Source organism: Misgurnus anguillicaudatus, chromosome 24 (genome assembly GCF_027580225.2).
Source record: "Misgurnus anguillicaudatus chromosome 24, ASM2758022v2, whole genome shotgun sequence".
NCBI lineage: Eukaryota > Metazoa > Chordata > Actinopteri > Cypriniformes > Cobitidae > Misgurnus > Misgurnus anguillicaudatus.
In genome coordinates this window covers 20,391,187-20,414,134 of record NC_073360.2, presented here as the reverse complement: position 1 = coordinate 20,414,134, position 22,948 = coordinate 20,391,187, and the positions used below count along the sequence as shown (strand labels likewise).

General features: G+C 38.2%; 1 protein-coding gene across 4 annotated transcripts in view; it reads right to left on the bottom strand.

Moving 5' to 3' along the window:
- Window positions 1–22,948, bottom strand: part of grik4 (glutamate receptor, ionotropic, kainate 4) — a 548,585-nt gene that overhangs the window by 111,286 nt on the left and 414,351 nt on the right. For all 4 annotated transcript variants that reach the window (XM_055196455.2, XM_055196452.2, XM_055196453.2 and 1 more), the window contains 3 exons: window positions 5,565–5,726; window positions 878–1,030; window positions 393–497 (listed from right to left, as the gene is read on the bottom strand). In XM_055196455.2, the coding sequence (XP_055052430.1) occupies window positions 393–497; window positions 878–1,030; window positions 5,565–5,726 (420 nt within the window). The remainder of the gene's footprint in view (window positions 1–392; window positions 498–877; window positions 1,031–5,564; window positions 5,727–22,948) is intronic.

The window sequence follows — 22,948 nt, the reverse complement described above, 5'->3', positions numbered from 1 at the left end:
GAAAAATCATTGTGTAAAAATAATCATAAACACAGACAGTTTTAAAAAAATATTTCATCATGCCTAAACATAGAGAGCTGATGAACAAAAACCTTCCAACTTTAACATGTGGAAAAACAATCTGCAGCAACAATATAAACACAGCCCAAGTCCGTTGGAAAGCCACAGATCTGCCAACAATGACCACCATTTTTATGGAATGATATGAGGATGATCAGAAGTTTATTTTAGTGCATTACTCCTTTAAGAGCCACAGTGCATTTCTGCAGTGTTATCATTTTTACATCACACCTCTGTAGCAGGTTCCTGGTAGCAGACACATGCTTGTAAACACAGTTAATGGTCTGTTTTACCTCTAGCTGATGGGCTGGTAAGGCCGAGAGTTACTTTACCTGCCTTAGGCCATCTCTGCTGTTCTGCATGATCCGGAGGGCATAGTTCGAGCGCTGTCCTTTGCTGTTGAACTCGATGTGGCCCGTTAGACCTTCCAACTCTACCTATCCGGAGAGATCCACACAAAACCCGTGTTAATGCTCGCAGGTATAGTGTGATCACAGCCGCACAAGCCTGCTGTTTTTTGCATCACAGGGCTGTCAGGACAGGAGAGCCCTTTACTATACGAATGCAAAAAGCAGCAGAGGAAGTGAGCTATAGATTATTGTATAGCACGCATTGAATGATGCAGTAATGACAAACTGATGGTCGTTAATCTTTAATGGCCGGGTAAGACACAGTGTCTCCATTTCGGGGATTCTGCTGAAGGTAGCAGTTCTGACAAGGGCCCGCGGGCCGCAGCGGTGCAGAGAGAAAACGAATGATGGATGAGGCTGCGTGCCTGCAGGCGAGATGATTGGCAGGTCCCCGCTGTTTTCCTTACCATCCTCAGGTAGTTCATGAGACTCGTTCCGTGCTCCCAAATCTTGGAGGACTTGCAGGAGAGCTGAGTGGCTCCGACGTTCTGGCTACGGTTCAGTTCCTGCACAGCTGCCACCACCGTGTGTACGGCATCAAACAGCAATGCGGATGAAAGCTGAAACGCACACACATACAGAGTGTAAACACACAGACAAAGCAAACAGAAATCGGTAAAATTCAACTAGCTGGGGGACTGCCTTTGCAGATACTGTATATAGGACGAAGGCAATCCAATGATGTTTTAATAAAATCCTGTCTACCAAGATGCTTTCATCTTGTCGGTTTGTGTAGCAAATGTATGTTATGATTTCCCACACCATATCCATTGCCTCACTGATGTTCTTGTGTTTGAACCCACAATGACCAACTCCCATTATTGCTGTGCTTTCAAATAAAATGTTTACTAAGCACACAGGTGTGAACATACAGTACCCCTCCCAAAACCCGTTCATCAGATGATGTTACTGCATCCAAAGCTGTGGAGTTTTCCCTCTTCCCCAATTTTCATTATGGCTCTTGTGCTAACGGATTCTGAAACGAGGATGTGTTGTGATGCATTATGAAACAACACAGCCGCTTAGAGTAAGTGGGATGTGTATTTGTGCCGTAGTTTGAAATGTGTTTGTGACTAAAATAGCTGTTTGTGTAAATTTTGCTGTCTGTGGTAGAAAACATGCAGCACATCTATTCTAGTCAGATGTGGAGAAATGTCCTGGCTATACTTATTAGGGGAATGCAAAATCATGCGGTGTGTGTTAGTTGTAGACAGAGGAAGACCACAGATATCCAGTTCCCCTAATCTCTGGACACACCAGCCATTCTCATTCTTAGCTAATGAAGTTCAGGGCTTAAATATCCGTCCAGCCACTGTCTTGCACATCAAGGACGTTAGGCTAAGCTGGTTTGTCTTCGCTATGCCTTGAATGCGAAGCATTTCAATTTCTATGCCGGCGTGTAACGGAGTTGATTCTCACTGTGGGGTTTAGACCTGTTTTCGCTCTCATCTGTCTGCAAGACTACAAACTTCCTCTGTTTAATTAAAGATTAGACCTAATTAAATTGGAAATGCAACCAGAGCCACTTTCTAACAGCGCTGCCATTTATTTTTAAAACATCCTCAGTGCAGCTTTAATAGGAATGCAAAAGCATATCTTTCTTTTTAATTCATTATTACAGCTCTCATCACTGTATGTATATTAGAGCAGCAAACACATGTTTTTTATATCTCATTGCAGTTTGATAAAGTACAAACTGGAGTGAGATCAGGGGGAATACATAATACAGATGTTTTCATTTGCAAACGGAAAAAACAGGGTTGATGTGAACATGAAGGGTGTGTGTATTCCTCAGAGTGTGTGTGTGATGAATTATACAGCCGCTGACCCGGTTTCAAGGTAAGAGTGAGGACGCGATGAATCAGATTGATTACCTAAAAATAACTATACATCTAAACACCTAGGGCTCTATCTTACACCCGGCACAATGCGGCGCAATGCTTGACGCAAGTGTCTTTTGCTAGTTTCCACCCTGCGCAATTATAATTTTCATGTTTAGCGCCACGTTGTTTAAATAGCAAATGCATTTGCGCTCCCTTTTGCGCCCATGGGTGTTCTGGTCTGAAAACGAGGTGTGTTCAGGTGCATTGTTGGCGCGTTGCTATTTTGAGGCAACTAAAATAGACTACGCCATTGACCAACAAAAACCTGGTCTAAAGTCTAAACTCTAAAGTCAATGGCGCAATATGTTTTTTGTTATTTAAAGAGCGCATATGCGCCTATAAACGGGACGACAACGTGGGTTTGCTTATCACATACATGAATGCGCAGCAGCACAAAAATGCTTTTAAATATGAAAGATTAAAGGATTGAATGTAAAAGATTATTATTGAGTTTCTTGGACATAAATGAGGACTAATTATGAGACGTTAGAAAGCGCAAAGAGCTGCCTCACCTGCAGCCTGGTAAGTAAATAAATGCTTTGCTTTAAACAAATGCATCTGTTTTTAAATGTTTTTTTTAAATGCTATTTTTTAAAGTATTTTTAGAGTACAAACCTTTTCTTACTTGTAAATCATTTTTTGATGATATTTGGATAGCCATACATTTAAAGCAATTAAAAGCCTGCTATTTTTACTTCCCAGACTAAAAGAAAATGGGTTCTAAAGGTTTTAATAAAAAAATAATTTCAATACAAGTGTAAAACAACACAATTATTTAACATTATTCTTAAACTGGTTGTCTTCTTCCTCCGCTTAGTTTTACAGTTTACAAAGTCCATCATCTAAATAGGGATTAAACATAGCGCCAGCGCAACAGGTTTTTAAAGGGGATGAGAGCTGAGACTCCTATTGGTTTATTGCACTTTACGCCCAAAATACTCCCATTACTCATTAAAAAAATAGGACCAACCCTTTTCGACCATGCGCTCGGCGCACAAACCATTTTTCCCGTCGTTAAAGTAGCAAAAGTGAATTCGGACACGCCCATTTAGACGTTGCGCTGTGCGCTTTAGACAATACGCTTAGATCATTAAAATAGGGCCCCTAGATGCTTGGTATCCACCATATTTTAGAACGCGGAAGAAAGTGATATGACATATTTCCCTTCTTTGTGTAAGACGTCCGCTTCAATAGCCAGAAAACAGTGTAGTGGCAGCACGCATAAAACATGATTTAAACAGTTATTGTACATTTTTACTTTACCTGCCATTTATGAACCAGTGAGGATGAAATTAAGAAGTATCCTGATACATCATATGAAGATATATTGAGTCAGTTCGTGTTGTTGCTTAGTGGTAATGGTCTACAATGTGCAAATATAAAAGCACATAGACATACCAGTATCTCTTCAATTGGAAAGTCAGTCGAGTGTTTGTACATGGAATATACTTTGTGTTTTTAACATTTTCAGGCGATGGTTTAAAATGTCACAACTGTTCCTCTGGTGTGAGGTTTTTTAAATGGCAATTTTTAATTGTTTGAGTTTTCATGACGACACATCAAGCTTCACACGGTCAGACAGTCAGAAGCATCTTTATCATTCAACACATTGTAACTGTACATTCACACAGGGCGTAAGCGTTAACGCTTAACAGAAGGCTTGTCTGAAGCATGGCCAACAGCCAATCACAGTGGCCGCAGCACATGCTCCAGTCCCTAAACGTAACTTCTGCTGAGAGCAACGGCACTGACGCAGCGCCAACAGATTCACAATTTAGTTCGGCAACGCATGACGTCACCCATTAAAAGTGAATGGGAAGCGTTAACACTTACGCCCCGTGTGAATGCACAGTGAGTTATTTGATTATTAAACCATAAAAAACATATTAAACTATTTCATTCAGTATTGTTTTTGTTTTATGAAAATATTATTACATTGCTTCTTACGCACTATGTAGAGACATGAGCTTATGAAATTATTTGCTTATTTTAAAATTCTGTACTGTAATCTCATTTTTATAATAATATATAGTAGCAGAATAAATAAATCAGCTATTGTTTTTAAACAATTATTGTATTTATTGTTTACTGGCAGTTTCTATCAAAGCTTTTACTGGATGGATGTGTGTGTAATGGGTGCACATGCACCACAAACACATTCGGCTCTTGTGCGTGTAGTATGGTTAAAACAAATGTTTTGTAGAGATTTACTGTGTTTGTACCAGCTATTATGCCATCCCCTAACTGCACAAATTATGCCGGTCTTCCTAGATTTCATAATAAATATTAAAAAGCCAGTCAAAGCGGCACACTCGTGTCCCTCGCAATACAACTACCATTAGCTTTATTGGCTCACCGGAAGTCTTACACAAAGGAGCTCAAAGATGCCGATGCCCACATTAACATCAGAAAAAAGGTTGATACTTCAATACGTTTATTATATTGAGACCGTTATCTATCTATCAATACTTTATATAACTACTAAAATAATAATTTCTTCAGACATACAGGTTTTTCAATTATTTTATAGTAAACTTTTAGACTAGGCTGTCTCATCCTAACATGAATTTTGTTTATAAACGTTACCTCATCTAGTTATAGACATAAAAACCAAAAGATGCCCTGTAGTCAACAGTTCAGAGACAGTGAACAGTTTAGGTTAAGGTTAAAAAAACAGCTTGTTTAGTTACTATAATACACAGTATGTACTTCACTAAATATTTAATATAAGTAAATATAGTTATTTCAATTTTATGAATTTGCTTCATATGAAATGGCATATAAAAGCAGCAAACTACTTTTATAACTGTATAAACAATGTATCATTCCATATTATGTGCTGATACGGTTTCACAGTGGTTAAATGTAATCTGTATTCTGTGATTTATACAATGAATCTTGATTCATGTGGATTATAACCTTGTTGTGGGCCTCTTTTATTCAGTCTCCATCCCAAATCAGTCACCATTATGTTATAATAGGCTTACAGGAATCTAAAAAAAAAAACATTTTTTGGAGCTCTCTGTTAAATCTATCTGTCATTTTATGACTCATTTTACTGTTACATCAATACATTTATCATGCATTGGAATCATGCATCACTGTAAGAAAGCACAGCATCTAGGTTTTTACATCTATGCCAATAACCAGGTAAAGGTGCCCTGACTGCTTTGACACAATAGAGATGTATTCAAATTTAGCAGTGTCTTACTGGCGTCCCTGCAAAAGGGGCGTGATCACAGTTCTCCTGCCAGGATCTATTGAGGCTAAGGACAAAGTCCTGAAAGAAGGGATGTGTCCGGTTGAAGACAGAAAAGCCCAAGACATTCACCCGCTGATCGGCTAAATCGTCCAGCCGCAGAAGAGAGAATTCCTGCAAAGGAAAAGACAAAGTGTTAAGGTTAAATTATTGATATGAGCTCTTGCTGTGTTCAGTTCCCCTGTCGAAACCTAATGATGCCCATAGAAAGTAAAACAATAACGTCAGGCTCATTAACAAGCGGTCAGGAAATTCTGCCAATTTCCAGGCTAAATAATTCAATTCAGCAAAAGCTAATGCTTAGGAGAGCTAATCCCAGCAGCTATTGTGCTTCAGATCCCATGAGGGACACTTCTGAGGTGGCGTGAAAGCGGGTGAGAAAAGGTCCGCAGTGTTGTCTGTCTGCACATGCAGTATATCAGGTGAAGGTTAATAGAGATGTCCCCACAGTTGTTGCTGTCAGTATTACAGCCTATGACTTTGTCACCATCACTGGCTCGAGGGACCATCATGATGGTGTAAGGAGGGAGAAGAGTTATAGTGCATGAAACCACATGAAAACAGATACGTCATAGAGAAGAAACCGAAACTGGGAGAGAAGAGAACAAGAAGAGCAGAAATATGCAGGGCAACAAATGAAATGAGATGAAACATCAGAACAAGATGAGAATCAAATGAAAGATGTAGCTCAATTGGTAGAGCACCGCGTTATGGGTTCGAGTCACATGAAACACACATTCTGATAAATAAGTTTATGAATTGAATGCAATGTAAGTCATTTCAGATAAAAGTGTCTGCCAAATGCATAAATGTAATGTAATGTTAGTGAGAACATAAAATTAGATGATTAAAGGTACGAGACAAGCTAAACATATAGAAAAGTCAAACAGAATAGTGACCAGTGCATGGAAGAACATTTAGTATTTTGAAGTTGTTGAAGTGTTGGGGGGTGTCAGGAAAGGTGAGCAAGTGATCCATAGATACACAACACCAAATCCCCTGCCTTACTGCAGGTAGCATGCTGCAAGACTGGAACACATTCAGATCAAAGACAGCACAATCTTGGCTTCTCGTTACACATGGCAGATGACGACAGTCGCCCAGGTCACGGTTAGTGCACACTGCATAGGATTAAAGCTTCTGCCGTGAGGAGAGGAAGAAACGCAGGGAGCGCTGTGTCATGGGAGTCCAGAGACAAAAAAGTACTGCAGAGCCTGCAGGAAACACAACGCTTCAGTGGAGACTCAAGGGGGACAGAGACTTAGCACAAGTCTTATCTCAGCAAACAAAAGCTACAGACATCTTGTTGCATCTTTGTTAGAGGTGACACAGCCTCGCCGATTCACAAGGACAACCATTTGCACTTTTGATTTGAACAAAGCACATATTGTGCTCCAAAGTTTGCTAGAATCCCCATACTGCAAACCCAAGGGGAAGGAGTCTGGGCTGGTTAACACGAGCAGGTTGGCTCATGCTGGTAACACTGGACCACTACAACATTATGGTGATCATTGCCCTTCACTGAAAAATAAGGTTAATTCAATTTACTAAATTTTTTGAGGTAAGTAGTTGCAATCAATTTATTTAAGCTACATTAAAAAAAACTTTTGTTTAAATGTAGCTTAAATAAATTGATTGCAACCACTTACCTTAAAAAAATGGAGTAAATTAAATGAATAATTTTTTTCAGTGTTGTCTGCTGCGCAGGATAGAGCCTATTTGCTACACTGTCTAAAAATACCCAGCTAAAGTAATTTTTACTGTTTAAAAGTCAGATTTACAGTCTTGTACATAAAATCACCCAAGTCGTGTGTGAAAAATAACCTTGATATCTTAAAAATCGACCTGGTAAGGTCATGTCAAAAGGTGTGTTTCAAGAAACGCACGTGATCCTTGTCATCAGTGAGGCGACCAATCACGAAGATCACTACAGGCTGAGCCAGTTGGCTACTCTCGAAACGCTCTCGCTGTACTTAAAAACCATATGACACATTCACATGCCCGCAGCGCCAGCTCAAGTCGGACAAAGTTACTAACCGGCATGCCCTGCTTTAAGTCAGCCGCCGATCGGTCTGTGCAGTGCCGCATGAAGTCGAACACACCTTAAGGCTTTGTGTACATCAACAATGTAGTAAAAATCGAAAAGTTTTCCTTTGCATTTAAAAAAAAATTCACGTACACATGTCAAAAAGATTCGCGTTTAAATGAATCTGCGAAGATGACAAAAAATGTGCATTATGTGTGCCAATAGATGGCGATGTTACTTTGTAAAGAAACATTTCATGCCTGCACACAAGCGCATTCTTTAACAGAGCGATAAATACAAACAATCAAGAAGGCAAAAGCATCAAGCAGTTTTGTCTAGATTGACAATGAGATTAGTTTATTACCAAAAGTGACCCTGGACTATAAAACCAAAAAATTTGGTAAACATCGTTGAAGCATTATTAAAGGGATAATTCACTTTAAAATGAAAATTCTGTCATCATTTACTCATCCTCATGTTGTTCTAAACCTGTATGAATTTCTTTTTTTTGATGAACACAAAAGAAGATATTTTGAGAAATGATGGTAAACACACAGCAGATAGTGACCATTGACTTCCATAGTAAGAATAAAAATTTTTTTATTCTTACTATGGAAGTCAAAGGTCACCATATCTGCTTTGTGTTTACCATCATTTCTCAAAATATCTTCTTTTGTGTTAATCAGAAAAAAGAAAGGATGAGGATGAGAAAATGATGACAGAATTTTCATTTTAAAGTGAACTATCCCTTTAATAAACTCAGTGTCTTGACCAGCACATTGTTGTTTTGGTTATACTCATGCATCAACGCACACGCATGATGTCACCGTTATCACAGATTACATACGATTACATAGTTTACACAGAGATGACAAGGCGTAATTTTCAAAAGCGTGCACTTTGAAGCATACCTGTCAACACTCCCATTTTCCAGGGAGTCTCCCGAATTTCACACAAATCTCCCGCCCTCCTCCCGTTTTGTTATTTCTCCTGGGAAACTACCGTAATTCTCCTGTAATTGGAACGGCCCTACCTATTTATATGAATAATCACATCAATATATTATTTCAAGGTCATCCAGTTGCCAAATCATGTATGAAACGCATCCAACTTACACAACTGACACATCATACAATTCCCATGCTTTTTGCAAAGTATATTGCGCTGATTTTAGTATCGGACACGTTGGGAAAAAGACATAATGCAGCACGATAAATCACAACGGCACAATTGCACTGTGGAGCATAGACCAGGGTTAGGCAATGTCAATTGTCTACAGATTTTAGCGCTAATTCTGATAAAACCTCGGATACCTGTAGTTTTTAGGTGACACTTTAGACCTTGATTAGATAGGTGTGCTTGATTAGAGCTGGAGCTAAACTCTGCAGGACATCGGCACTCCAAGACCGAAGTTGCCTACCCTTGCATAGACATTAAAATAATAACTAGACCGTGCGTTGGCTGCTGGATCGTGGGTCAACAGCGCCGCCATATTAGTGTCATAGTTAATTTCATAGCAACCGGAGGTAAAAAAAATCTCCGTCGTGTGCAGTTTGGGGGTGTACAAACTGTCACATATTTAAAAACGAGATTCGGGGAATTACCTTTTACAAGTAAGACTAAAAAGTGGTTGTGTTAGATTATTATTACATTCATTTGATAGACAGTTGGCAACTGGAAGCAGACTATTAAAATCTAACTCTATTTAGCTATAAATGTTGATACCTAATGAGAATTCATATGTTTACATGTTTAATTGTATTAAGTATTTTATAAGAGTTATATTAAATCAGGTTAGTGTTTCTGTCTTGAATTATTTTGGATTGTTTTCAGTCATAGTATTGACTTCATTATGTTCCTTGTTATTTCAGTTTTAATGAATTTTCTATTATATGTGGAAAAATATTAATACGTGAAAGTGATCCTAAAATGTTAGAATGAGTTTTCAATGTTACATAAGCTAGTTGGACAGAAAAAAATAATACTGCTCTATGTGTAAGTGAATAGTAAGCTACATAATAATACATTATACTTCATAATATATTTCTCCTCATCTTTTGTCTTTTCTTAACCATGGGCACTTTGATGGCACTTTTTCTTATCTGTAGTTTAAAATGTGTTGCATTACATCTACCGCTCTGCCTCCATATGCGGTGTCTCCATTAGATGCTGTGTTGATGTGAACTAACCCCACCGCAGCTCAATCTTCTCTAAGTAACAGCTGAGTATCCACCCGGAAGTAACAAATCTTATCTGGACAAACAATACAAATCCCGACCAGATTAACTGATCACATTACAATGATATGATTGACGCGAGGTTCAGTCGAGGAATTAAAATCCGATCACGTATTTCGTTATCCTCGAAATGCATCTCCTGTTGTACAAACTACAGGTGTACACTTGCAAATTAACCTATACTTTTTAATACAACTTTACTGCAAATGTACTCACTGATTAGCATATAAGAGCATTCTGAATGGCTGACCCTTCCTCTGTCTGAGCTTCCCGGTGCAGTCTGACAAGCCCGACAGGGACGGACCAGTAATTACTCTCATAGCGCATGTTAATACTTCATTAAAACAGAGACGGTGTAAATGAGACAGTCATTAAGGATGGCGCACTTTGGGGCGCTCATAGGTCACCAAACATCCCGTGGCAGCGCCCACACGCGCACGTGGGACCGAACAAGCACTTAGTCCAACAAAAACAGTCGCACAAACTGATTTCAAACCGTTTGGTCAATGTAAAAGAAAAAGGCGTGTAGGAGACAGCCGGACCCCGGGGACAGCAGCTGCTCCTGATCTTTGACAGTATGACAGAAGGGAGAGAAAAGAGAGGACAAGGAGGAGAGAGAGAGAGCTCAGAGAACGGATAGAGCAGGTGAGATGCTGACAGGATGGCAATGAGCCCCCTGACAGACCCTGTCACCTGAAGATCAATCAGAGCACCAGAACCTGGGCCAGATTTCTGCTCCACCACTGGCAGATACTTTTTCACCCCCTCACAAAAATACACACACACATACCCAAACAGGCATGCATATTGTTTATCATGGCACAGCTAAACAGAGCTTGAAATAATGAGCTCCCCAGAGAAGTACTACATCCACAAGGTGGTAAAACAGTAGATGGTTCGAACCAAAGAGCCAGCACTTATAAATCAACACGCAAATAGGTGACTCCGCCCCCTTGGCACACATCCCATGCACTTATGTGGTGGACTTTGTAAACAGAATGAAACCGGAGAGAAAATCTCATTCTAAAAAACATCCCAAATAATTCCCGCAGGTGGTGCACGTAAAAAAACTAAAACAAACAGAACGGAATTGATAACAAACAGCCAATGCAAAAAGTACACGCAGAAGTAAAACTATGTCATGAAGTGAACTTCAGGCAGAGTTTCATTCAGACCATTAAGTGGCTCACTGATGCGCTTGTCTGAGTGTTGGCATGTAGACAGCGAGATTTGGCGGTTCACTTGTGGGTGTTAATTGATTCCTAAAGCCATGCGGTGTGATTAAGTGGAGAACGCCGCTGTTATGATGTTTAGAATTGTCTCTGTGAACATTCGTCATGGTGTCGGTTGAAAAATGAGGTAACAGAGCAACAGACTTTCTCAGACAATGGAAAACAATGCCATTTACTCGCTAAATCACTCATTTATTCCGCGTTTTACTTACTGACACTGTTTTATTGACTCATTAGTTTGTTTGTTCACCATCGCACCTGCTAGTGATCGCTCATCGGCTCACCTGGCTGGTCGGCCAGAACGCAAACCATCATTTCTCCACCTAAAATAAGACAAATTCTGCAGACGTTTGGCAAATACACTTGCATCCCATTTTTGAACCACCCAATGCAACCAGACTCCAATCGAATATTTAGTGCTACGATCTCCTCTTGCGAGAATGGCAATTTCAAACGCATTAAAAAAGCAAAAATAAAGCATGTTATGCTTCACAACGAAAGAACTGTATTGTATGCTTGCGCTATATAATAATGAATGGGATATCGATTCGCTCAACGATAGCATCAGCTAAGTACCTTGCTCTTACTATGTGAACTAAAGAGGTAATGATTGCAAAGCTGAGCTGGTGCAATAAAACCCCAGTCCTGCGAGTGATTATATGAACAGCTGAAACATTCACACAGTGTTCCTGGCCTTTACAAGTCATTTTATGCTTATATTAACTGGCATGTAAATTCATGGCGTGAATCACACAAAGGCTTCCCTGCTGACTGCTAATGATTATAGTTGTTGACAGTCTTGAGTACATTGTCAAAATGCAGGAGCTCTCGCTCACTTTCACACCTCTCTCTCTCGCGCACGCACACACACACACACACACACACACACACACACACACACACACACACACACACACACACACACACACACACACACACACACACACACACACACACACACACACACACACACACACACATGATTGCTGATAAAGTACTGTAATGAATATGTGTAAGGCAGTATTATACCATACGATTTGATTCATGTTCTGACATTCTCACCAAAGTCGTCACATAAGTACACATAATCTGGCCAATGGATAGTAATGAGACATAAATCATTATATCTAACAACGTGCAATGTCATAATAGTACAAGTTTATTTCAACTTAAAGGTTTATGCATGAACAACCTAACAAAGTTACTTTGATGTTCTCATTTTGATACGTGACTTATAGAATTATTGCTGCTTCAACAACAGTATTACACTATTGCCTGGCTAATATTGCATTGTAATCTAGAGTAGCTGACAAGTCTAATGACCGTAAAGATTTACTTAAATATTGCCGACTGTTTCTGGAAAAGAAAACTGCCACTATCTGCACTTCGTTGAAGCCCGAGCCCTCAACTCCTGAAATTGCATCGTGTGCATTAAATTATTCACAAATTACAAATTAATGACCTCTGATTGTATAAAAATGCTCAAAGGGGATAAGCACAGAATGCATAAACACTATGTCAGCGCACTGAAATATGCATGGGTGTGTGTGTGTTACAAATTTGAGACAATCAGGGCTCTATCATAAACCCGGCGCAATGCAGCGCAATGCGCGACGCAAGTGTCTTTTGCTAGTTTCAACCCGGCGCAATTATCATTTTCACGTTGTTTAAATAGCAAATGCATTTGCGGCCAATGTTGCGCCCATGGGCTTTCTGGTCTGAAAACGTTCAATGTGTTCAGGCGCATTGTTGGCGCGTTGCTATTTTGAGGCAACTAAAATAGACTACGCCATTGACGAACTAAAACCTGGTCTAAAGTCTAAAGTCAATGGCGCAATATTTTTTTTGTTATTTAATGAGTGCGTTAGAAATATGCACTTATAAACGGGACGACAACGCGGGTTTGCTTATCACATACATAATGCACAGCAGCACAAAAACGCTTTTAAATATGAAAGATTAAAGGATTAAAATGTAAAAGAGTATTATTGAATCTCTTGCACATAAATAAGGACTAATTATGAGACGTTAGAAAGCACAAAGAGCATCTTCACCTGTAGCCTGGTAAGTAATTAAATACTTTGCTTTAAACAAATACATCTATTTTTAAATGTTTTTTAAATGCTACCCTACGAATGTATTGTATATGATGACTCTGTACCTGTGGATATGGTGAGATAAGACACGTTTTTAAGTAAATGCTTTTTAAAAATTCCATGGCGCTGTCCGAGTGCTAAATCGGCTCTCCGCACGTTTGTACATTCTTTATCTCTTGTTTGTATTTTTAGAGTACAAACCTTTTCTTGCATATTTGCAAATTATTTTATGAGATTACAATGATTATGTAGGATATCAATACATGTACAGCAATTAAAAGCCTGCTATTTTTACTCCTATGACTGAAAGAAAAACGTCTTTTAAAGGTTTTAGTAAAAAAAAAAACAATTTTAATAAAAATGAAAACAACACAATTTGTTTACATTATTCTTAAACTGGGTGTCTTCTTCCGCTTAGTTTTTTAGTTTACAAATTCCGCTTTCTAAATAGGGATTAGGCATGGCGCCAGGCGCAACTGGCTTTTAAAAGGGATGAGAAATAAGACTCTCATTGGTTTATTGCACGTTACGCCCCAAAAACACCCATTACTCATTAGAAGTTAGGAACAACTCTTTTAGGCCGTGACTTGGCGCATAAACCATTTTTCCAGTCTGTAAATTAGCGAAAGTGGAATCGGACACGCCCATTTAGATAATGCGCTTAGATCGTTAAAATAGGGCCCTCAGTCTTTACTGAATACTAAATCAGACTTTATTTGGTATAGAAGATTCCAGTGGTCCATACTGTTTTTGTGGTCTGAACTTGAAAGCATTGAAGACAAGGAGTCAGTTGCAAGTTTCTCTTAAAGCTTAAAGGACAATTCACTCAGAAAAAAAAAATTTACTCATTCCTATACTCACAAGATGAGAAACCCTGAAGAATCAGATAAAGTTTACTTTTCCATACATAAAGTGAACGGTGACTTCATCTTTTGTACTCCATAAAAGAAAATAAAGCCATTTGGGTTTGGAAAACATGAGGGTGAGTAAATGCTAAAAAAAATGTCCAGTTATTGATAATAACTTTCCAATTTAAGGGGTTTGGTTTAACTGTGCCAATGTCCTATTGTTTTTAAATGGGTAATTTGTTGTAAGGAAAGAACTATTTTCATTATTTTTATTGCTTTTTCACAACGAACGGTAAACAGTTGGAGAAAATGGAAAAAATCCAACTCTGTCCTCCTATGTGTTGACCTTTTCCTCTTCAGATTATTATCGCTCTAGGTTATTTTGAGCACAACAAATCATAACCGTAAACTGCACAGTAAGACCTCTATCTCATGCAAACCATTGGCTTAATGCCATTTAATCAAGACGGATAGTTTCTTAAAGCAAGAAAGTCTGGGTACGGCATATGTCTGTTTGTTAAACGAGACTGTAATTGATGGCGGAGCTGTCATTCAGCATTATGTACAGCTCACGGCGTCCTGCCTTTATTACGCAAAAACAAATCTGTTGGCAGAGATTCCAACCGAGAAAACCGACCGTGATATTTAGGCGTTACAAAAGAGGTGTAACGTGTCAAATTATGCAAATTTAATTGGACGAATTGTCAACGGAAAATAATTTGCAGTTGGGTTTCCCGCAGCGAAGTGGTCAATTATTAGTTTTGTCTACTCACACAGTGGGGTGGATGTCTCTTTGCTAGACACATACTGTATATAAACCCCAGGGATTGGTGATTGATCCCACATTGTTATCTCCAAATCTGGGATGTCTCTGGTCCAGCTCTACCTCACCTTTTATCACATATAATGGTCTGTCTTGCATGCTGTCCAACACCTGAGATTAAATCACAGTTGGATGAAACGGCTCTCACACTATCACTATGACAAAGACATGGAGCTTGCGCCACTTTACAGATTCTCTACAGATCACACGGTGTACAAGAGATTTTTTTTTTTTAGATTTTCTGTGTGTGCTTTTGTAAAATCAATGAATGTGTTCATAAAAGCACCACTTTAATGGGTTTCCTGTATTCTGACATAGAATATGTAATAGATCATGTACTGTTAATTGGTTCATAATAGGAAATACACCTCGACAGATGCTTATCAAAAATTGAAATGGATGTGAAACTATAAGCTAAAACTTATGATTTACAAGGCTTCCACTTGAAAAATAGTTTATTTCAACTTATAAACAATCCATTTAGCAATCCCACAAGCTACAAAGCTATTTTGCTCCAATGCAACACATGTCTCTCTATGGTAGTGTTGCCAAGTGTTCATGTAAAATAAGGGTCCTTTAAAACAGTTGTTTTTTGCTGTTCATATTAAGGCACAATGATCTTATTTATGAAATCAAACTGTATTTATAATAACTTATATTTAGTGATTTATAAGAAGAAATTGTTTGTAATGCATAAAAGTGAATGTTTAACATATATTTTAGGTATGGGAGTAGCATATTTTCATTCTTGGCACTTAACTCATACCCTGCCATTGACGAGTTATCTCATCAATTAAGAGAAAACATTTGCATGAAAAAAACGTTCCTGATGAGTTTTTATGGTTATCTGTAATACCACGATTATTCACTAGATGGCGCTCTTAACCAATTTATAAAAAAACGGAAGCAAAAAAGTTATTTATTAATTTTACACTCTGTGTATGTTTTGATAATCGTTCTGGATCTGGGCCGGGTTTCCGAAAAGCATCGTAATGCTAAGGCTAAAACGATCGTACAAATCATCTTAGAATTACGGGCTGTTTCCCAAAAGCTTCGTAACTTAAGTTGCACTTGAAAATCATCGTAGATCTACGAGTGCTCTGGAGTAATCGTTCATTCATAAGTGCATCGTAAGACAACAAAGTTACAAGGTCACCTGCAGGACAACCAGCAAATTGCACTCCTGCAATGACGATAATGTAATGTTTTAAATGTATATTTATTTATTGGGTTCTTCGTTGTTTATTTTATATTAAATATATCATATAATATATTTAAAATTCAAATGAGAAATCAAATTTAAATGACTAAACATAAAGAAGGAAAACTTATTTTGTACAAGTTGGTAAAAGTTTTTTGTATTTTGGTAAAAGTTGGTAGCAAATTGATAAATGGTTCCTACCGATTGTTGCTATAATTCATCTAAAAATGGTATGAAATATATAAATATTTACGGTACAATGCAATAATCCGTAATAATAAATAAACATAGATAATAAACAACAACAACAAAATAATAATAATAATAATAATTTAAACTATAATAGAAACGCAGAAGACATTTCACAGTGGGACGAGTCCTAACTAAATACAGAAAAGAATATTTCATGATGCACAAATTATTAAAACATTTAAAAAGTCATTGAACAATAATGAAAAATATTATTAAAAATATTAGTGCACATCGGCTGAAGATCATTAACCTAGACAAGCTTCTTTTCCAAATTCGAGTCATTCTATTGGTGACATTTCAGCACTTGACAAACGGATAGCGACTTAAGTAGCACTTAAAACCCAGCTGAGTGATCGTTTAACGTGCATCTTTGGGAAACGCACGTAAATGAATGAATGTTCATTAAGTAGCTCGTAGAAAGCGCTCTTAAGTGCATAGTTCAATCGTTATCGGGAAACCCAGCCCTGACAAAATTCCTTCACAAAAATGCAATTATTTCAGCTTTTTGCTAAAATTTTTTTATTTTTTAAGAAAAATACCCATATTTAAGAGTTTATAAACAGAGAAAAAAATAAAGATTGGATGAAAAGTTTTTCCCCGTTTTGTTTGTTTGTTTGTTTATTGTTTGTTTAAAAGCAGAGGGTCTCTTCTTTCATTTGATATATTTGTATGTATATATATTTTTGGAAGAAAATTTGCCTGGAAGACATTTTGTGAAAATCACAAAAATTGCTGGCGGGCATATTTAAAAAAAAGAAAGGCAGAGAAAAGGTGGAGAATGAGTTAAGGTCATTGGGCTATATTTGGGCTAGTTTCAGCCATTGGGGTAGTTTTGTTACGCAGACATGGCAACCCTGCTCTCCATTTTAATTCTGTCTCAGGCAGCTCTTTGTGTCTCAGGTTCTTGCTCTTCTGAATGACACTTCTGTTTCTGCTTTCACTTGACATTCTTGAGCCTTATCTTAAAAATTTTATGCATATCTCTATTTTAGTCTCACCTACCATAAAAAGTCTCAAAAAAGAGGTTTTCAGTCACTAGTAAGAAAAAGTCCACAATTATTCAAGGCAGAGAGAAAAAAATACTGACATTACTTGCAACTTTAATGAAACCAATATAGCCAGGGGCAAAGATAAGGCAACACCTCATGTATTTAATATGCAAAAAAATAAAAGCAGGATTGATCTTTTGCTAAAACGAATCCCCCAATTGTGTAATTAGCAGGCGTGGATAAGGACTTCTCTCGCACTGAAGATAATTATAAAACAAGGGAGTTGTACATCATCAGCTTATTGCCCGAGGAACGTTTATGAGCATATTTCTGCAATGAATGAATGTAGTCCACACTTATCAGCTGGCATCAGGATCTCACAGCGAGCGCTATCAGCTCAATACATTTGTCAACAGGGAATAATCAAGGCCACAGAGGAAGTATGACTGCAATCAAAGTGCCAGAAACTAATCAATATGCAACAAGGCTTATGACATGCAACATAAAGTAAGGCAGAGGCAATGAAGTTTGCTAAATGGAGTGGCTATTTTTAGCAAACGTCTAAATACTGTGCAGTACAAAAGTCCACGCTGACAATCTGCCACTCGAAATTTAATTCTGATCTAAAAATAAAAAATCCCATAAAAAGTTTCCGAAATGTTTAGCAGTCTGCACGCGTGAATCAAATTTGTGACATCAAATCCGTGCAAGCGAATTCATAATGACTGCCAAATACAGTTTAGCTTACACGCCTTCATTATTGCCTGAATGGCAAAGCATTTAATGTACAAGGCAAAAATAACTTTCCAATCACGTTCTCATATAGCCTATTATAGCCCATAATTCATTACACCCTCTATTAAGTGCCGAGTCCAAACACAAATGAATGATCCTCACAAATTAAAAGTGATTTTTGTGATACTGACTCCGCCTCCACAACCCAGTCAAACGATTTCACTCATAGATCCATGTGTTGCCCATGTGATCATTTATATGTGTTTGGGTCATTTCACCGTCTCGATGGTGCCCGGGTGGGCGTAACTCGCCATAAATGAGGCTCACAGCCATGAACACCATTGAGCTGTGATCCGTTTTTTACGACCTGATTAGATAGCAAATGAGGTTACAGAATAGGAGTGGATGGTTGGAGGTCTCAGTGTGAAACAAGAATGTGTGTTAATAAAACAAGGGTCAGCGAAAATGACAGCTTGTAGGGCGTGATTTCCCTGCAAGCTGATGTGGCTTTGGAAGATTATTGATTAGAAATATTTAGTTTGAGTAAAATCTATTCACGTTTGCATTTTGGGCATATGCCAGATGCTTTTATTCACAGCGACTTTTTAATGTCAGTGCATTTAATGTACGTCGGTATCAGTATGTGCGTTTCCTATTTGCGTATTGTGATGTCAAATTCTATAGAAATCAAGTGGGTGGTCACAAGAGCACCCTGTTTGTGTCTACATTTACATTAATGTATTTGGCAGACGCTATATTTGGCAGTGTATTCAAGTTATAGATTTTATCATTGTGTGCAGGATCGAACCTTCCAGCAATCAGGGTTCCCCAACCTTAGTTAACTTCAAATTCAAGGACCTTTCAAGGACTTTCCAGGTCCAATACCCTCAAATTCAAGGACTAATGTGGGGACACATTTCAAGTGAGAGCAAGGTTACATTGTGTTACCTTTTAAGATACATTGTTCCCTTTCGAGGGAACTCACGCTGCGTCACTGCAGTGACACTTTGGGGACGCCTCCAGGGGTAAGTGTGCCTAAATGTCATGTGTATATCAAATAAAAAAATGGTGAGGCTTAACGACAAAGACAGGGTGACGTGGGAGCCAGGAATTATATCTCTATCTGAAATATTGCCAAAGATGGCGTTAGAGGGATGCAGGAAGTATGGCAAGAAAGACGCAGCGTCTCATTCCCTTCTCAGGGAACAACAGTTACATACGTAACCAGAGACGTTTTCATTTGTCAAACACAACTATGCAAAAAGGCATTTTGGTATGAATCAACATTCGCATACAGAAGATATAAGCATTTAAAGGGAACAGTTTAGCACGTGTTCTTAAAATTTTTTATGATATTATCCTACACAACATTGGGAAAAATATGGATTTTTTCCAGAAAACTTCTTGCATAAAATAGATTCAAGCACTTTCAATGACCTGTATCTATGTATATATATTTTCAAAAACTTCCCAGGGCCTTGAATTTTTCCCCCAGATTCACAAACTTTTAAGGATTTCAAGGACCCGTGCGCAATGCTGTACTACTCGAGCTACCCATTTCAACAAAATCAAGCGTTAAACAAACACACACGCACAACCCGCTGCTCTGTTGGCATTGATTACATGTCAACTCATATAAGGACATGCCCATATAAGGACTTCCACTGTACCACCAGCACTGAAATTAATTCCATAAAAGAAAGTTGTTACGTTTGAATCTCTCGTTCGAAAAAAAAAACTTACCGAAACTTGTGGCTTGGTGCATTCGGCACAGAAATACTCTCTCGTACATTTTGGACACTTTAAATGTTTAGCATAAGTAATCCCACTCTTTAACAGCGTTAATAAGTCAGAATACATGGAATAGCTTTTGTCCCCCAAAACAGAAAGAACGAAAACAAATAAAAAAGAAAGAGCGGCAGCCGACGGCAGGCGTAATGTGCTGCGAGATGGTCCGTGCAGAGAACTGATGAGCATCGGCACTGATCTCCCGTTCACACAACCTTCAAATGACATCAGAGCCTCCTGCTGGCTCATGCCACTCAGCTCATGTGATTTATTTAATCCAGCTGAGTACTCTGGAACTAAGGAGAACAAATCACTTTGATGGAATTCAAGACTGAGGGGTAGCCATGGAAAAAAGGGAGCGAGAAAGAGGGTGAGAGAGAAAAAGAGAAAGGTAGTAAAGCTAAGTGAAAGCTGCAATGCCATGAAACCAAACATTAATCCAAATATGAAATCACAGATGCTTTTGGAAATCTATTCATCCTGATTAAATCCCATTTTCCTTACTTAATATCAATTGGTTGCCCACTCTCGCTAATAGGCCAGATTCAAAGGCTGCTCGACACGATCTATCGAAACAAAACAGGGTGCCGCTAGCGTTGCTCTACAATAAATAGAAAGCCTCTCCTGTGATTGCACGATCACGGCTAATTCAGATGGCACCATTATCCGAATTGAGCGATTGTTTTTTGATTATTCATGACCTTCTCTTCTATGAGACCTACCCTGCAGGTGGTTTCCTGAATTAATGTTTCGCGAAACACATGGACTATCTCATAAGCCCGTATCAGACAAATCTGGTAAAGATGGATTTGTAAGGAACAAATTCATTTGTCCCCGGAGGCCCGTGCGCATCTCTCTGCAATCCATTTAATGATGGCCAAATGACAAACGTAATTGCTCATTAGTCTCTGCGGGCATACTTTACGCAAACGCACGAATGCAAGTGCGTTCACGTATTAAGGTAATGTTTGAACAGACTTTGTGTGGGAAATGCGGCGTTAAATGATGTCTTGATTTACTGGCATTTGGCACATGCTTTTATCCAAAGCGACTGAGAGTGCATTCAATCTATACACTGGAACCGAATCCATGATCTGTGTGATGCATACAATGATCAACCATTTGAGATATATGCACACTAAAAGTATACGCACACACACACACACACACACAAAAAAAGACATGCCTCTTTCCTGCAGAAAAGAGTGACATAAGCTAATGCTGTGGAGAACGGCTGATTATGCCTCTTTACCAGGTCAGCAGTACATTCGCTCGGACCAGGCCTGGGTGCGAAGCTGAATTATAGGGGGTAAACAGTGCAGACATGCTGGGCTGATGGGAGTAGACAGCCTCAGTCGGCTGCCCTAAACCAGCCTGTCTTTCTTCATTTCCTCCCTATCAGCGACTGCGGGGCGATCCGACTATGCGCTTACCCAGGCAGGCTTACCACTGACCCCTTCTAAGACCCTCATAATTCTCTGCCTCCATCTCCCACGTGCACAAACACATACGTTCGGTATACGCACACCACATAAAAGGCCGGTCAGCACTCTCGGTGGAAAAAGACACTTGAAAATGAGGCTGTTTTATGTGGCGGGAGATCACAGCGCATGAATAAATGAAAAACGGCAGATGCTTGGACACACACACACACACACAAACGCTCACATGAAGAAAAGCTCTGGTGTGCAATATAGCTAAGAACGGGTCAACAAATACACACGTCACGTTGCCGACTCCACAGTCAGCCTTATTGTTTTACTATTGAGATAATTATAGTTTTTATACCCTGATCTTTCTTATGCACATAAACCAGTGGCTCTTAATCCACTTTGAGAATAAAGCAAAAATTGCAGAGCACCAAAATGACCAGCAATTACAATATAATTTTGCAGAATGCTGGTTTGAGGTAAATAAAGCAGACTGCATACTTTAGCTTATAAACCAAAACGATAAAATGATTGTTAGGTATGAGCTGTCTGCTGAATGTTAGTTAGCTATTTGAATCACACATCCATACATAGCTGTCAGATATATTAATGAAGTGCAACACTTGAAATATTTTCACAAATTAATGTTAACACAATTATTTCTTTGTTATGAGATGATAAATTAGCCATCTATTTATTTACAAGTGCTTTGAGTTTAAAAACTTTATTTAGGTCTTTTTTATAACAAGCCAATTAACCTACAGACCTACTCTGACAGATTAAAGAAAACAAAACCTGACCACATTATTTTTAAATTACATTAGGCATTTCTGCATTAAAGCTGTGATCTGCAACTTTAGTTTTTTGAAAGTGAACAAAAATCAGTTACTTTTACATTTATACATTTGAAAGGTGCTTTTTCCAACGCGACTTACAGTGCATTCAAGCTATACATTATTTTATCAGCATGTGGGTGATTCTCACCAAATCCAGACTTAGAAGATGTCCAGCATCAGATTATTTTAAAAAGCCCTTGAAGCCAATTTTTTTTGTTTTGTACATATAAGATTAACGTCTGAACTTCCTATAACCATTATTTTTGATGGATTTAAAAAATATTTCCTATAGAATTATTTACATTTTACAAAATTATCATTACCGCAACATGATATTACATTAAATATATTCATTTACATGATATTACAGTTTCGGTAATGAGAACTAAAAAGTTGTCTAGGTACTATGACAAACAAAATTTAAATTTTTATCTAGAGAGAAAAAAATAAGAACTGCTTACCTGGTAGCCATCTTGAGTGTCACAGTCAATTTTGTCCCTTCCAACTATTTTTTTTTAATATTAGTTAATTGAGGCCTTAAACAATGATTGAAAATTGTTGCGGAGGATGAGAAAATGTTTCTTCCACACATTTATATTCCTTATTATTGTCTCTACATTTACCAATGATCACTAAATACCACATGTTTCTTTACTGGAAATGTTTATAGTATAACATGCACTGAAGCTTTTTATTTTTTAGATTTTTTAATTATAAATATTTCCATGTCAAAGAACCCAAATCCAGTCACGGACACGTTGCGGTAATGAAAATTTCCCCCTTAAATGTGAAAAAAATAACAAAATTGGTTTGTATGATATAATTTGAAATCATGTGCAAAAT